At 45.2% G+C, this 18,115-nt stretch overlaps 1 protein-coding gene across 1 annotated transcript in view; it reads right to left on the minus strand.

Moving 5' to 3' along the window:
* Positions 1–1,631: 1,631 nt before the first annotated feature.
* Positions 1,632–18,115, minus strand: part of LOC137538313 (uncharacterized) — a 38,333-nt gene continuing 21,849 nt past the window's right edge. Inside the window, exon 3 of the mRNA XM_068260398.1 lies at positions 1,632–2,908. Within this exon, the coding sequence (XP_068116499.1) occupies positions 1,724–2,908 (1,185 nt within the window). The 3' untranslated portion in view covers positions 1,632–1,723. The remainder of the gene's footprint in view (positions 2,909–18,115) is intronic.

The following is an 18,115-nucleotide window of genomic DNA, read 5'->3' on the forward strand; positions in this document are numbered from 1 at the left end:
TAGGAATTGTAAGCGATTGTCGGCATACCTAAAACGCTGCCAAATCGCCCTAGTGGGTTCCTGCCCTTATAGTTTAAAGAACCACAAACAACAAATTTCATCCATCAAAAGATTAATGTCTGTACATAACCTTCAGATGAGGTATTGCTTCAGAGCAGGTCCTCTCTCTAGCTAAAAAGGTCCACCTCAGTGTGGCTGATTCCAGGACTGGGTCCTGCAGAAGTTAATGAGCAAATGGCTGTAAATGATGGCACATGTTTTAATTTTTTTTTCCACTGCTAATTAGTGGAAAGAGTTTTTTTGTTTCCTGAAGTAACAAAGAAATATCATTAAAAAGTAACAGCTATAAAGACAAACCAAAACCAGTATGTATGTAACTGTAAATAAAGCACGGAGAAAACCAACACTAAGAACATTGGTAAAATACTCTTGCCAATACAGTAATATATGAGCTTTGGGGACCTGTTTTTAACATTTAAATCAAATGCCTATGCCCTTTTGTTTCCTTAACCCACATCCCCCCAGTACTTACTTTTTTCTGCTCTAAAGGGGGGGCTGGGTGCTCTGTGGTAGGGATCCGCAGGGTCTCTACCCAGCACCAGCTCAGCACCCCATTGCACGGGTGCATAACTACGGTACTAAACGGCACAGAATGGTGCCACATGGCATCAAAGAGTCAGACTTTGTCTACTAATTTGATCAACATAGCCCGATGCCAATCCAGACTTAATCCGGCAGCGGCAAAGCTTGGTGGTACAGGGACTGATGCTGTGCTGCCCCTAGTGGCAGACCTGTTTTCCTGTGTCAGATTATGTCCGACATTGGTGCTGAGCTAGAAAATGCCAATTTCAGACATTGCCTGACACAGGATTGGAAAGGGTTAATTTTAATTCATGTCCCACCTAACCCCACACTCCCTGCCTAACGTAATCCCATTCCTTACCTGTCTGCCTAATGTAACCACATGCCTAACCAACCAATCTAACATAATTCCATTCCTAATGCCTCACCCTAACCGCTCCATATAGTAATTACCTTCCTAACCCCACCTTCCCTGCCTAACGTAATGCCCCTCCTACCCTCCCAGCTTAACAACTACCTTCCTACCCTACCAACCTAACATGATCCCCTTCATAAGCCTAACCTCCCTGCCTAACTTCCCTTACTCATCCTAACCTCTCCACATTGTACTCACCCTCCCAGCATATGGTGTAGTTCTCGTTAAACTGGAAAACCCTTTAAACTATACCTGACTCATTTCTTAAAGCAAATCTAAAGTCTAATTTAAAAAATTAGTTCAATTTAGCTGGGGTTTCTTGCAGCCCACTGGAGTCCTCCTGTGCCCATGACGTCGGTGCAACAGTGGTGACCCCCCTAAGCTGGCCAGCCATATGCCTCCTCAACGCACTTCTGAGGTAGGGAGCGTTCTGAGCATGCACAGTACATGAAAATCGCAACGGTGCATGCACAGAGCGCTCCCAGCTGCAGGAGTGCAATCAGGGTGGGCGCGGCTCAGCTTTGCGGGTTATCACCGCTGATGGCCAGAGGGACTTGGACCGGCATTGTGGGCACCCCAGGGGGCTGCAAGAAGCCCCAGGTAAGTTTAACTCGTTTTATTTTTAGACTTGAGTCTCCATTTAAAATTACTAGGAGCTGCAGAAATTGGAACCCCAGATATATTTGCTTTCAGGCTGTATACAGAAAGCAAAGTGAAAAGTAACTCTTATGCTCTGTTATAGTGTTTCTTGGTCTTGGGTGATTTTTTTGGAAACTTTCTGGGCTGTTCCTTCATCTTGATGATCGGTGTGATAGGCGTGAAATCACCATTCTCTCCTTTACCTTTGAAGAAGTATGAAGAGTTTAAAATTGACTGAACAAATTTTGACTCATCCAAAGGATGTGGTGGGCTTGAAATCAACTTTGACTTCCTTTTCACTTTGGCGGAAGAAGATCCTACTATAATGACATCTTCGTCTTTGGCACTGATAAGGCTAAGTGTAGAGGAAGCCCTTATACGATGTGGAAGGGAAAGATCAAGAGGCTGTTCGGCACAGGTCTCCAACACCTTGTCTTTTTTCAGGAAGGTCAATAATGACAAGTAACTAAAAATGTTATCAGTCTGAGTAGACTTCTCCACCAAGACGGCACCAAAGTTCTCTTGCTTAACTCTTGAATGAACATTATTCTGGAAGAAGGATTGAGGAGACCTCAATTTACTAGAGGAGCTTTGGCTTCTCCTTCGCTTCATTATCCCCTTATATTGACATTCCTGACCCAAGGGTGGTGAATCATCGCTGCCACAGCTCGGAAGATCAGGGGCCAGAAAATGCTTCTGGGTTATGAAGAGTTCTTGACTATGATCAGAAATACTATTCCTATCTTCTCCTTTGACATGAACACCAATCTTGTGCACCAAGAAAGCTTTGGGTAGACTGGTCGGAGAAGACAGTGAAGAACTCAAAGATTCAGTCGTATGATCCTTCAGCTTTTTCTCAGATGACCATCCATGTGGAGAAGGCTGCTTTCCCAACTGAGAACAATTGTCAGAAAAATGTGTTTCAAAATTAACTCGCTTTTTTCTCTTGAGTTTTTTTACGTTAACAGGAGAAGGTAGGCCAATTATTTCATTTGCTTTTTCAGTTTGGCTTTCTTGTTGTGGTGGGAGGTTCTCCAAAAATTCTAATGGCGACCTCTTTTTCTTATTTGAAGAACTTCTTGGGATGGAACATTCGAAGTTCTCTGTGTCTGTGTACAGTATGTCAAGGTCTTGTTCTTCTGCAAAGTAATTACATTTTTTGTATTTCTTTCTCTTTTTCTGCTCAGTCTTATCTTTCATTTTCACAAAAGAATTTTCTAAATGTTGCAGGACCTCCTGATTATCTTCTGGCAGTTCATCTTCATCCAGTTTCTAGACAAAAGTACGGGAAAAGTGACATGACAAAGGAGATTTGAAAGGCGTGGTTTAAACCGTCATGGCAAAACTGTACAATTTAGAGCTTTCCTGGGGATAGAGAACTTCAGCAGTCAACCTATTGCTTCTGTTCACATTAGGCCCCTTTCACACGGGCAGTTGACAAGCGGTGAATTCACTGCCTGTCAGCTGCTCTCCTGCATTGGCCAGGCACTTGTTAGCGATTGGTACAGGCGGTGTACAGATGGCCCCCCACGGAGTAAGATCTGAGCTCGGTTTTCAGTAAAACCACTGCGTGTCAATGCTTGACAAGCGTGTTGTTGCAAACGCTGCAATTCGGCTGCCTTTAAAATTGCACCCGAATTGCACTGGTGACAGACGACAGACAGGAGACTGAACTGTTTGGCAAGCGCGCAGTTCAGCAGTCCATCTGAAAGAGGCCTAAAAGTGTTACACACAATAACATTTTTTTTGATTGATTGTATCATGTAAAAAAAACAGACCAATGTGTCACACACGTGAAAAAAATTATTGAAATCTCTGAAAAAATTGCTTGCGTCTAAAGTATAAATCAAGAAAATGACAATCTATCCTACACCATTCAGTCTTCTTAAAGTTTACCAGAGCTGATCAAATCTAAAAGATTTATACATACCTGGGGCTTCCTCCAGCCCCATCCGCTTGGATCGCTTCCATGCCGCCGTCCTCAGCCTCCTCCAGCTCCAGTACGGGTCCTGTCACTTCTGCCAGTTGCAGCCAGTCTGCGCAAGAGAAGTGCGCCCTCTACCTATCTCTCCAGCAGCTGCTGGAGGGATGCGCAAAGAGCGCACTTCTCTTACGTCAGACTGGCTGTGACTGGCTGAAGTTACGGGACCTGGTACCGAAGAGGAAGGCGGCGTGGGAGGGATCCGTGCACATGGGGCTGGAGGAAGCCCCAGGTATGTATGAAACTTTAAGATTAGCTCTGGTTTGCTTTAACAATTGTGCAGAAATTTCCCTCACTCTGAATCAAGTTTTATCATAGACAAATTCAGAAATTCGATCAGATTTTTTGCTTGAATTAAAAAAAAAGTTTTGCTTTTAATGTGCAGTCAATCGTTTTTATTGAATTGCCATAAAAAAAAAATCCTTTTATTGTATCATGAGAAGCCACCTCTAGACTATGTTGTACAATCATCCCTCTAGTTAAACCCATTCTTGTAAGCCTATCATATGCTTTAAAACAGGTACCCCCAACAGTGCATACTTTGCAGAAAGCAAAACAGCAAGAAGAATGATCCATCCAGCACTACATTCAAAGGCTTAAGGTGGCCACTAACGGTCAAATTTCTAGCGAAAAATTGTTCGAGCGATCAGAAATTCTGATCGGATTGGTTGTAAATAATCTCCATTGGTGGACACAATCGATTATGAACGAGTGAAAAAAATGTCGCCCGAATGAATTTTCGTCGAACCAAAATTTGAATTGTCTTGTTGGTTGTGATAGATAGGAAGTAAAGATTGGATCGTTGATGGTGTAGTGAACGATTTATTACAATATTTCACTTCCGATCAGAATTTCTGTTTGCTCGAACGATTTTTCGCTAGAAATTGGACCGTTAGTGGCTACCTTTAGTCTTTTCTTGTATTTATTGCATAAAGTTTTCAAAATCAATCACTAAGATCCTGTTGTTCTGCATACAAAACATAACATACCCTTGATGGTCCTAGTTGTGGGGCAGTGTGGGAGCAGTGGTCCGCCTGACGACCGTTTCGCTCAAAAATGAGCTTCTTCCGAGTGCACGGAACCTCGGAAGAATCTCATTTTTTAGTGAAACCGTCATCAGGCGGACCGCTGCTCCCACAACTAGGACCATCAAGGGTACGTTACGATTTGTATGCAGAACAACAGGATCTTTGTGATTGATTTTGAAGACTTTATGCAATAAATACAAGAAAAGACTAAGCCTTTGAATGTAATGCCGGATGGATTATTCTTCTTGCTGTTCTGCTGGTATGATATGTGTTTGTTTCAGCATCCTGAGCACACGGAAGGCCCAATACCCTAATCCTCCTATGCCTTAGGGTCACCTCCATATTATTCCCATGACCACAGTGCCAGTCTTTCTTTTTTCCTCTATTTGAAGTATCATACTTTGCAGAAAACCACAAACATTCCAGGGCTGTGGAGTCGGAGTCGGGGCAATTTTGGGCACCCGGAGTCGGAGTCGTGGTTTCAGAAACTGAGGAGTCGGGAGTCGGATGATTTTTGTACAAAATCCACAGCCCTGTTAAGTATTAGACTAAGGAGTCGGAGTCTGAGCAATTTTGGGTACCTGGAGTCGGAGTTGGAGTCGTGGTTCCAGAAACGGAGGAGTCGGAGTCAGAAGATTTTTGTACCGACTCCACAGCCCTGAAACATTCACAGCTCAATAACTAGCTCTGTGGATTTCCACAAAACCAGCAATGTTGGGGGTACTTTGAGGACTGAGTTGAGAAACCCTGCTTTAACCATTTAGCAGCCAAATAAAGTAAAACGTTATTTGACTGCAGGGCCGAATTTCTTCTACCATTGGGGAAGTGTGCCTTCCCAAGCCTGGCAGGCTAGCAGGGTATGCACAGTTACCTGTCTGGATCGGCTTCTTCTCTCCTCCACCTCAGCGGCGATGTAAGCCTGATATTCTTCTTGGTTCCGATCACATAATATGACGTGCGATTGGTATTGTGAGGGACTAGCATCAACTGGTAGGCTTGGCAGACAGTGAAGCAGGCTCTGACACAGTTTCAAGGTGCAAACTTTGTGTTTTTATTTCACAGCAAAGTGACACAAACAGTTCGAAGATAATAAGTCCACAGCAAATGCAAACCTTAATATGCAGCGAGTTTCAAACAGCACTTTCCATGCAAAGTCCATATGAAAGGTGGTAGTTGTTATAATTTAAGTAGGCCTCAGTTATTTGGACTGAGTTAGTCAAAAAGGCTTGATGAGCAGACCTGCCCTTTAAGGGGATTTTCTCTGAAGAGAGAAAATCTGCAGTTCTGTCAGCAGAACTAGAACATACCAAGAAGCTGTTCTGATCAAGGCCGCAGGCCTCCCTGACCTGGGCCTGGAACAATAAACATCAGTCATGTTTTGTAAATATTCACATTCCTGCATGTATGTCAAATGTCTCATCGATTATTAATCGAGTAGGCGGGTATGATGACACCATGAGTGGGTCCACCAATAGACTGATATAGGGGGTGGCGAAGATGATGTCATATTTAACTCTTTCCTAGCCGGTATTAAAGCTGGAGCAAGCAATGGAGAACTCACTTCTGCTTCTTCCTTCTGCACTAGCTCGCAAGGCCGACTGGGACCTAAGCATGTTCGTCCTTTCTGTAATCTGATATAATGTATGCTGTACATATGTAGTTAGGGTAACGTAGTTAGGAAGAAGGTACCTGATTGACTTCAAGAGGGAGTCTAATCATGAGCTTATAACGCAACATGAAGATTGGCATGGCTAGGATATGATGAATGTATCTATCTGTATTCCTGTGACTTGAATAAATGACGGAAACATTGAAAGAAGCCTGAGCAAGTCTATATCCTGTTTGCTGTGTGGAGAGTCAAGTGATCTCACAGTCTGTGAGACGATGGTGTCGAAGCAAGGTGATAAGAACAGTTTATAACAGTGGTGCCTGAAACCCTTCCCTGCCTAGCGAAACAGGCAGACGGGCCGGGGCCGAAGAAGAGGTTTTCAAGATGTTCCACAGCAAAACAAGCGGAATAGACGGACGCGGACTGTAAAGCTTATCAAGCTGATACTGATAAGCTGGTGTGAGAGTGTGCATTGCGTGAGCCAAGCAAGCACACGACGGGCTGCTGCAATTCGTGGAAACCAGCGGCGAACCGCGTGGATGTTAAACTTTGACTGAAAGTGCACATCAGTCATAGCCAAAACCGGGTCGCAGGTGACTGGAAGCTCCGAGGCCGGCTGGCAGCTGCCGCTGGAGATCGATCCGCTGAGCCAGTGTGGGTACACAGAGATGGCTCAATAATTCCAGGGGGTCCACTCAAGGTTTGTGACGTTGCCACAAGCTGGGCGAATTGGCAGGCCTACGAAGTCCTCTGCTCAGGCAAGTTTGATTTACGTTGTTACGTTGTTATATGGCATTATATGTGTTGTATTTGGGTGTTATAACAAGGAGAGAATGATGTGTTAAGGTGTACAGTCTGTGTTAATTGCAGCGGGGAGGCTGCGTGCTTCATTTTTTTTTGTGTGTTGTTCCTTTTTCTGTGTTGGTTTTGTTTTTTTTTCTCCCCGTCCAGAGACTGGGAGTGATGCCAGCTGTGTTTTCGCTTAGCAGAGAGCTGCCCGCGGAAGAGATAAGGGGGGGCGGCTGTCGAGCAGGTGGAGGGGAGAGAAGAAAGAGAGAGAGATAGCTGAGTAGAAGGGAGAGAAGAGGAAAGCGAGTGTCTTTCTGTTTGTGAGATGTTCTGCACGTTTCTCGCATTTCCAGTCGGTGCTGCTGATAACATGTTTTGTCAATGTCTGTATTGTGTTGATGTTCTAGCTGGGATGTTAACAGTTAAAACAGTTAAAGTGGTTTGGAGTCGTATAGCTCGCTCGGGCGGTTCTTAGTTATGTCTGTTTTAGAGTGAGAAAGATTCCCGCGTCTCTGGGGATCCGTATGTATGATTGCAGTTCGGATTACAGCTGAGACGTGAAGGAATGCGGAGGCTGATCTGTGTGTAACTGCATAAAAAATGTATGTTCTATTTGCATTTTGTGTTCTCTCCTAGGATATAGGAAACGAGAGGCTGCTATGGGAGCAGCCATTTTAGCTGGCAGTCCAGGACTCAAAATGGCGGCAGTGGAGAAAGCCCGCCCCCGAGAGTCATGGCCCCCACACGTCATGGCAGGGGGGGAGGAGGGGCTGGGGGGGATCCACGTCACGTCAGGCTGGGCTCGCGGCTCCGGGCAGAGCAGCTGAAAGGGAGGGGGGGTAGAAATACAGAGACGTGCTACTGTGTGTCTCGGGTCTCAAAGTATTTCCCCAGAGGTTTTCCCTGAGTCCGTGGAGAGGAATGCCAGGATACGTGCAACAAGCTATTACTGTATGATTAGCAGGAGCACGGATAGGAAAAGTGTCCCAGCTAGGGGCAGGGACACACGTAGCAGTGCAGGTCAGGAAAGTGTCTGTACTGTGTTGCTTATGGGATTCTTCCTGTAAGTGGGGCACCTTAATGGGTGGTGCAGCATGAGTTCCCAATAGAGTATAGGGGGGGACAGTGCATCAAGGGGGTGCCGGAGGTGGAAAAAAAGGGAGTTGACCAATACGGGTTTCCGTCGCCGCTGATGCAGAGCGGTAACGTTTTTTCCGGTTTTTGTCGTGGACAGGGCCAGAGCTTGACTGAGAGGTCTATGCTGGGCTGTTTTTTTTGTGCGGTTTTTTTTGGTTGGTCAAATATGTTTTTTCCAGCTCCTGTCAATTGTAGCACAAAGAACAAGGACTGACAGCAGTTCATGGGGCAATTATACAGATGATAGAATTGCCGTTTACAGAGTGACAGTGTATCAGTACGGTGTTTGCCAGGTGACTACCTCCCAAGTGGGCATTCAGGGATCTGCATACAGGCATGTGACGCTGGTATGCTTAGCCCTGCACCCTGTGTAGTTTAAGTGCAAAGCGCTCCTTCCTACAGGGAGGCAGCCGTTTTTTTTGTGAAGTCTGGGGGTAGTGGCACGGCAAACATTGATCAGAGGGTACAACACACAGAACTTCTAGCAGAGCTGGTATCGCGATGAAGTTCTAGACAAGTAAATGCGATAATGAGTAAGAGCATTGCAGGCTCACCTGCAAAGCAGCAACAGGTGTGGCATCCGTAATCTGTGCATGCGACGGCCGCGCATGGACAGATAGGGGGGGATGTGGAGTGAGCTGCAATGAGGTGAGAGCTTCCAAAGGGGAAGCGAGCTTCCAAAGGTGAAGTCCGCGGGAGCATATTTTAAACAGGTAAGTACTGAGGATAGTACTGAGGTAGGGGGGTGAAGTTTAACTCCAATCTACCAATAAGAGTAAACAGAGTTCATGAGAACCATAAAGCAACGAGATCAATTACGATATATATTGATCAATCTAAAGTGTAAAGAGTACAAGCCGCAGGGCGAATCCCAAATCATTAATAAGAATTGATTTGGTTGTATTTCGATTTCAGGTGTTTGGCAATATGGAATTGAGACAGCTGCAGTGCTGGCAGCAAAGATGGAGATGTCAGTCGGATAAGCGAAAGGTTCCAGATGCCAATCTAAGCTTGGAGGAACACGAGATTCCTGAAATCGGAAAGAGACTAAAACACGAGATTCCTGAAATCGGAAAGAGACTAAAACACGAGATTCCTGAAATCGGAAAGAGACGAAAAAAACTGTCTGAGCAAAGCATAGTGCAAATTGCTAATGTTTTTCTTTCCCAAGGTGGTGCTTTTATAATGAGGAGTACCGTGCTGATGGTGATCCTAGGTTGCCATTCCGTCCTAGGAGAACGAAGAGAGGACATTCTCATGTATAATAAGGGGTTAATGAGAATGCAAGGCCCAAGCATGTTAATGTTGGGTGACAAAGGTACTGATCCTTTCACACCTCCCTCCGCTTGGCACAGATGGACCATGCAGGGACGGAGGAAAGGAGCACTTGTGCCAGGAGAAAGCAAATTTCATGGCACAATGTGGGTGAAAGGTCTGAAGGGTCAAGTGTGCGGGCAGTGGGAATTTAATGGCAGAGTAAATCTGCTATTGAATGCCACACTCCCAGAATCAATGCACCGATCCAAAGGTTTGTTAAAAGGTACATTGCAGTACAATGGGTACATGCAAAAGGTGGAGTGTGTGATTCAGGGGTACCTTGTCTTGGTTATGCAGAGTGAGATGGTTCCAGATTGGAGAGGAACGAGCAGGAGGCGTCAATTCTCTTACCAGAGAGACGCAGGGGACAACATCACACTCTGGAGTGACCAACAGAGAATGCCTCTGAAACAACTATACACACGTAAAGGCTGGAAAGCCAAGGGTGGGTGGTTCTCGAAACAAGAAGTAACAATCGAGATCAAGCCACATTTCCAGGTGACAAAGAGGGTGGGGAGAGCGGTCCCGGGGGAGGGAAAGCCCACACAGGGAACCCCATTCACACCACACGGGTCACAACAGGGGACGATATTACACAGTCCATATGCAACAGCTTATCCTCATGATAGTTGGGTAAGTGAAGAGGTACTCTTAATCGAAAGATTGCAGAGAGTACAGTCTTCCCGACCTCAGGTACATATTGTGCCTCAGGACATAAGGGGGGAAGAGGTCCAATCAGGACAGCTGGGGACATATTTTGTTTAGCGAGAGATTGGACAAGGGGAGGTATATTAATTTTTCTGGAGAAGGATCTTTTGCATGGCAGCTTCGAGATGTTTGGGTGAACAAATGGAAACGGTGCAACATTCCTTTAGGCACCGCTACTTCCGTAGTTCCCACCTCAACCCGTGTCTTACACCAGGACCTGAGAGGTCAACCTTTTTTGGTGCTAGACGGGGAGGTGAAGCAAGTAGAGTTGTCCTCATGCGGGCAATTCTTGCAGAAGTATCTGCGTTGGCCGGGCCAAATTTAGTGAAGAAGCCTGCAGGCTCAATAACGCAGAATGCGAGGCTACCATTCAAAAGATCCACCCTGAAGCCAAACCAATAGTTCCGGTGGCTGAAGGAAAGGTTTGGTTTTTTAACATAAGGTCTAGTGATACATTCAAGGTATATTCTCATAATTGTTCCGATAAGGGGGAGTTTCCAAGGGGAACACATTGTGTGAGTGGAGATCCCATATGGATCCTGTCATCCAGGTTTGATGACGTTGTTTCTCAGATTGTTAAGAGAACTCTAAAGGTCAAAGTTTCACGGGTAGTTCCCGTCCTGAAAGAGAACCCGACATGGGACAAAGGGGAACAGGGTTTGATCCTAGACGACCACATGTTGTTACAAAGGTTAAACAAACAGTACACTAAGTTAGAGGTAAGATTTCACCATGATACAGGTGATCTTAACGAGGTAGAACACAAAAATGAGCAGGTGAGTTCCAGTCTGCCCTGGTGGACAAAGGTTCCGGTGATGTTCCAGGGACACTCGGACGGGGCATCTGCAGTTCCAAAGTTCTTTCTACACCCACTGGTCGTCTGGATGGGGATGACAACTTTAGGCATCGTTATCCAGGTGAGGTTGCGGGTTAAAATTACGTAAAATAAATTAACCTGGTCCAGAGATTGGTGCCTCATAAACAATCTCCGGAACCAATAGTTTAAATTAAGGGATATACAGGGTTACGGGTATAGGTTTAGTAGTACCTAGGAGCTGATTGTATGAAGGCGCTCTTTTAGAAGGCACCGGGCACTGCTCCGTTTTGTAACAACCAAACGAGTTTCACTTTTCTGTGGTCATGCAAGTTTGTGAGTGATACGCAAGTGACGCAAATGCTGAGCATGTGGTATTGAGGGACTTAAAAGTAGGGCCTCCCCAGAGAGCCTGGTTACAGGAAGACCAAGAGGTCTTGCTCTCTCTCTTCCAGGGGTAACCACCGAGAGCAGAGAAGTTGTGTGAGCACGAACATCGAAAAGTGAAACAAACGAAAGAAACCAGGTACTGGGAGGTTCAGACGCTGGGATCTGCGGGTCAAGCCGTTTTAGGGGGGATTGTTATAATTTAAGTAGGCCTCAGTTATTTGGACTGAGTTAGTCAAAAAGGCTTGATGAGCAGACCTGCCCTTTAAGGGGATTTTCTCTGAAGAGAGAAAATCTGCAGTTCTGTCAGCAGAACTAGAACATACCAAGAAGCTGTTCTGATCAAGGCCGCAGGTCTCCCTGACCTGGGCCTGGAACAATAAACATCAGTCATGTTTTGTAAATATTCACATTCCTGCATGTATGTCAAATGTCTCATCGATTATTAATCGAGTAGGCGGGTATGATGACACCATGAGTGGGTCCACCAATAGACTGATATAGGGGGTGGCGAAGATGATGTCATATTTAACTCTTTCCTAGCCGGTATTAAAGCTGGAGCAAGCAATGGAGAACTCACTTCTGCTTCTTCCTTCTGCACTAGCTCGCAAGGCCGACTGGGACCTAAGCATGTTCGTCCTTTCTGTAATCTGATATAATGTATGCTGTACATATGTAGTTAGGGTAACGTAGTTAGGAAGAAGGTACCTGATTGACTTCAAGAGGGAGTCTAATCATGAGCTTATAACGCAACATGAAGATTGGCATGGCTAGGATATGATGAATGTATCTATCTGTATTCCTGTGACTTGAATAAATGACGGAAACATTGAAAGAAGCCTGAGCAAGTCTATATCCTGTTTGCTGTGTGGAGAGTCAAGTGATCACAGTCTCATGGCTAAATATGACTATGTCATCTAAATAAGCTGAAGCAAAGTGTTGATGGGGCTTGAGAATTCTGTCCATCATTCTTTGAAAGGTAGCAGGAGCCCCTTGTAACCCAAAGGGCATTTTTTTGTAATGAAATAACCCCTCAGGAGTGGTAAATGCTGTCTTCTCTTTGGCCTGCTCAGTTAAAGGGACCTGCCAATATCCCCTAGTTAAATCAAGGGTTGTTATATACCTGGCCGGGCCCAACCTCTCAATTAATTCATCAACCCTGGGCATGGGGTATGCATCAAATTTCGATACCTCATTTAATTTTCGAAAATCGTTGCAAAACCTCAAGGTCCCGTCTGGCTTAGGGACTAGAACTATGGGACTGTTCCACTCACTGTTAGACTCTTCAATTATCCCCAGCTCTAGCATTCTCTGAACTTCCTCTGCTACTGCCTGTCTACGGGCCTCAGGTATTCGATAAGGTTTCACACGAATTTGTACATAGGGATCAGTAACAACATCATGCTGTATCACACTAGTGCAACCTGGAAGCTCTGAAAATATGTCTTTATTCCGTAACAAAAACTCTTTAACTTCCTGTTTCTGGGAAGGGGACAGGGTATCAGCAATTGTTACTTCTGGACCTCCCCCACATCGTGATTCCTGTGACACCACCGTGGCAGTGTTAAGCTTGGGGGTGTAATCTCCACAGTCAGCATACAACACATAAGCTGACGTGAAGGAGGTACACACACCAGCACAAGGGATCAGGATATCCCCAGTTTAGTGGAGGAGAGGACTGACTCCAATAGGAGATTGTGGTGCACAGAGCCGGTGCAGATCTGAACAGCCACAAACACTTTCGTAATAACGTCTCAGCGCAAGGTAGCGCTGAGCGCATAAACCAGGACTGAGGAGATCAGGACAGGTAGACAGAATGAACGCTTGCTAGCTAGCGATTACTTAGCGACAGCAAGCGTCCAAAACCAGACAGACTGGAATGAGGCAGCCAATGCGTTGCGGCGATGGCGTGCCTCACAAAGACAGGACAGGAGAGACAGGAAATAGCAGGATCGAGATAGATGAACGTAACACAGATAAATATACAATAAGTATGTTTTCCTAGCGTATTACAATTACAGCTATCAATGAAACTATTCGTAACGTCTGACTAACATATGTATATATTGGCAATGAACCGATATATGACATAAGCAGGAACTCTGACTAAGACTGAAGTAATACAGGGAACAGGACTCAGAAGGATTCGCTATCTCTTCGCAGAGATGAACGCAATCCACAAACAGGACCAGGAACAGGATAACTAGCTCAGCACGGGTGTTCACGATACGCGCAAACTACCAAAACGTGCTGGAAAACTGACTAGCTGAACACAGGAAATAAACAGTTCGTGTACGTATATATCAGCGACACTGATATATTAACGTAACACGAATACAAGGAAAATAACAAAATGCGCAAGTATGCGTATATATTGGCGATGAACCAATATATGACACAAGACAAGCAAGTAGCAACTTCTAGAACAAGAGCAGAACTAGGAGGACTCGCTGACCCCTTCGCAGGAGTCAGCGCAGTCCACACGGACCAGGAACGAGGTGGGGCACGAGCAGAGTAACAGATAGAGTCTGAAACTATGATAGCCCATGAGGCATTGCAGGAAGCAGTTCTTTATACTGAGGTCATCCAATGGGAGCAGACCTGCAGATTCCCACACAAGTGAATGGTAATTAATCACAGGCTGATAGCAGGAAAAGGCAGACAATGATATGCAGCCTGCAGGAAAGGGACCGCCCCTCCACTGCAGCAGACAATGTTTGTTTACACAAAAGCATATTAAACTGTCATAAACTTCAGAGCGACTGCAGATGGAATCAGCAACTAGTTTAAGTGCAAACCAAACTATGCAAGCAAATGCATGTAATGACATTAGAACTGCTTGGTTTGCAATACCAGTGCAGTCAGCAGTAAACGCTGCAGAAGCGATCATAACAGTACCCCCTCCCTTAAACGCGGCCTCTGGACGCCTATGAAAACTGACATATTTCTCCTGAACCACCCAAACCAAAAAATCAGAAGTGGGAAATCCAGCAAACTGATCTGACTGAAAATTCATGAAGGTCGGATCCGTCCGACAAAACCAAATTCCCGAATCAGTCTCACCAAAACTAGACCAATTGGAACCAGAACCTACCGAACCATGCCCGTCAGCACTACAAGCCTCAGTGTGACACCCATCAGAACCACGACTTCCAGAAAACAACCCCAAGAAACTCTCTGCGCGATACCCACCGCCTTCCAAGGACTGTCCAAAAACGCCAAAGCCTTTGCAATGCCCACCGGAACTGTCCCTACCAACACAAAACCCACCGTTGAACCAGTCCAAGGTACCAGGACAAGTTTCCTCAGAGATCTCCCAGAACACTTGGAAGCTCCAAAGAGATCCCCACAGGTCAGAACGCCCCTTAGGCTCACATGGAGAACTATCAAGAACCCCTATGGAACCCAGGGCAACTCCAGAGTCAGGGTCACAAGGACAAACATCAAGATCAGGGCTTTTAGGGACCAGAACCATCTCCGGGCATGCAGGCCAACCGGCAACATCAGAACATGTCTCCACTAGGGAAGCACGTGAGCACGCTAACACAGACACATCTGGGCAGTCTGGCATACGAAGCACATCTGGGCACACCGGCACAAGAGAAACCTCTGGGCATGTCAAGGAACTGCGAACCTCAAAGTCAGTCAAGACAGGACCGAAACCAGAACTGGGCAAAAAAAATTCATCATGACTAGACTTCATAGTTACTGGATTCTCACTAAAAACTGCAGGATCAGACTTAGATGTCGCTGATTCCAGCAGGGTTATTAACAAATCATGTTCAGGGGCATTTACAAGACAGGGCAAATCTTCTGATGTATGCACTGAACTAGACAGGGTTCCCATAGCTTCTTCTGGACTAGACAGAGACTCATCAAATACACTGGACTGGAGCTCATGAAGGGCTGCAAAACAAGTCAATATTGCAGCAATCCCCACTGAACTAGGCAAAACTGAGTAACTCACTGGACAGGAAGGGGGCTCTGGAACTTCTGCCACACCGGCCAGAGAACCAGAATTTTCCAGGATACAGGGCTGGGTTTCAGAAACACTCATTAACCCGGACTGAAATTCTGAGATTTCTATTATTTTTCCCAGCGAGTCAGAATTATCCATGTTACAGGGCAAGACTTTTGAAACATTCAGAGGACAGGGCTGGAGTTCCTCGGCTGTTACAACACTGGAGAGGGACTCAACAACATTGGTTAAATCAGACTGTGTACAGGGCAAGGTATCTAACACACTTGCTGACGAGGACAATATTTCAATGGCTTCTGCTTCGCTGGGCAGAAATTCATCAAGTTTTATTAGAGCAGACTGTAATTCCAAAACAGCTGCTAGACAAGTGAATATTACTGCAACACCAACTGAGGTAAGCAGTGCTTCAGCCTCCTCTGCTAAAGGGTTTAAAGTATCCAAAGTACTGGGTGAAGCATAAGACTCTGCGACCACAGCTTCACTGGACAGGATCACTGAACAGTCCATATTGCAGGGCAAAACCATGGAAGCACCTGCTGGACAGCATAATGATTCTGTGACCTGAGTTTCATTGGAGAGATCTACTGCACAATTCATGGTACAGGGCAAATTTATTGGAAAATTTTCTGAACAAGGTAATAATTCTGCGATTTCAGGTTCACATAGCAGATGCTCTGAGCTATTCACGAAACTAGAGCGAGGTGTAGAAACAGGAAGATCAAGACACAATGTTTGCACATCTGAATCACCATTCATTTGTAAAATTGGAAAATTCAGATGCTGGGGTTCTGAGTTTACTAGACAGGATTGCTGGGACTCGGAAACTGATGTAGTGCATCTATTGGCATCTGCTGGATCAGACAGGAGTTGAACTTTATTAACACAGGTAATTTCTGCAGAAGTGTTTGCAGAGACAGGCAAGATTTTTCTGGTGTCTGTTTCACTAAACAAAGAGTCATGAGTACTGGCTAGGCTGGACTCGAAAGTCAGCAGGACCTCTGGGTCCTCTGCTGAGAAATTTGTGCAGGGCAAGATTAAGGAAGTATTAGTAATTTCTGTCTTACTGGGAAGTAACACTGAGTTATCCATGGTACAGGGTGGAATTACAGGAACTTCAATTTCACACAAAAGGAGCTCAGAATCACTCGCTGAATCAGCCAAAGGTGCTGAAGCAGGCGAGTCCTCAGGAACTGAGGAAGTGGAACAATCTCCACTTGACAGTGTGTCTTCCCTGGTATCAACTGATTGAATTGCATAAAAATCGTCCAGAATCATTCTCCACACATCGATCAATGGAGCCACAAAGTCATACCCACACACACCAGTTTTTATTAGGTTATAAGCAGACTTAATGCATGCATTCAATACTAATTCACTTTTTGCACTGTAAAACTGACAAAATGAACTTGCATCTTTCTTCCATTCATAGACCAGAGCTTCCATCTCTCCTTTCTCAAATGGAGGATCCCATGCATATTTAACAGCTGAGCATTCCGGCTGATCATAGTTTGCAAATGTGTTAGTGGCAGAAACATACATTGGGTTATTTAGCAGGTGATTGGCCGATTTCTTATTCCTAAGGATCTCCAATACCTGTAGCAAGTATTGAACTGTAGTGTATGCAAATTTCCCTTGCTGCACGAATAAATTGATCTGTTCAATACTCTGTAATATATCTTCATAATCATATTCAGATAATTCATTTAAACAAGAACCTTTATTTTCCCTGGCTAGCAATGAAAGTTCATTAGTAGTTTCATAGGTCCATTTGACTCCCCTGAATGGTGACTGAATTTCATTATCTGCTAATGGTGGAGTCTCATTACAGATCTGATGCGCAGTCGCCAAGGGCAACGACTCCGCTGATTGTAACGCTTTTCTTTTGGAGCGTTTACGTTTGGCTTTAGACCCTGCTGCCTTAGCAGAAGAAAAGTTATCAGAACAATTATCTGCTTGTTGATTATTTTTGTAGGCAGTAGAAGGAGCAGCTGATTGACAAGCTGCCAGGAGCTTATCAAAAGGGCTAGGCAAATCGGTTTTGCGCAGCCAGTTATGGATCACAAACGCTAGAAATTCCAATGGTCTTTCTTTTAAATTGGTATGATCCAAGACATCGTAGGCCCACTGAAACAATCTTCCCTTAAATAAAACATAAACTAGCTGGGGGGCCCACGTTGAAACAGGAGTAGCCTGGAGCTCAGGATTGGCCAGGAACCTGGCACATTCAGAAAAAAACTCATTTTCTGTTTCAGAATTGAGCTTCTCAAATTTCTTAAAGGAACAGGAACCATAACAAACAGTGTCATTTTTGCTGGGAACCCCCCCCACAATGGGGATTGGTAACAGGGCTATCATAATGTTAAGCTTGGGGGTGTAATCTCCACAGTCAGCATACAACACATAAGCTGACGTGAAGGAGGTACACACACCAGCACAAGGGATCAGGATATCCCCAGTTTAGTGGAGGAGAGGACTGACTCCAATAGGAGATTGTGGTGCACAGAGCCGGTGCAGATCTGAACAGCCACAAACACTTTCGTAATAACGTCTCAGCGCAAGGTAGCGCTGAGCGCATAAACCAGGACTGAGGAGATCAGGACAGGTAGACAGAATGAACGCTTGCTAGCTAGCGATTACTTAGCGACAGCAAGCGTCCAAAACCAGACAGACTGGAATGAGGCAGCCAATGCGTTGCGGCGATGGCGTGCCTCACAAAGACAGGACAGGAGA

The sequence above is a fragment of the Hyperolius riggenbachi genome, chromosome 11 (assembly GCF_040937935.1).
Source record: "Hyperolius riggenbachi isolate aHypRig1 chromosome 11, aHypRig1.pri, whole genome shotgun sequence".
Classification (NCBI taxonomy): Eukaryota; Metazoa; Chordata; class Amphibia; order Anura; family Hyperoliidae; genus Hyperolius; species Hyperolius riggenbachi.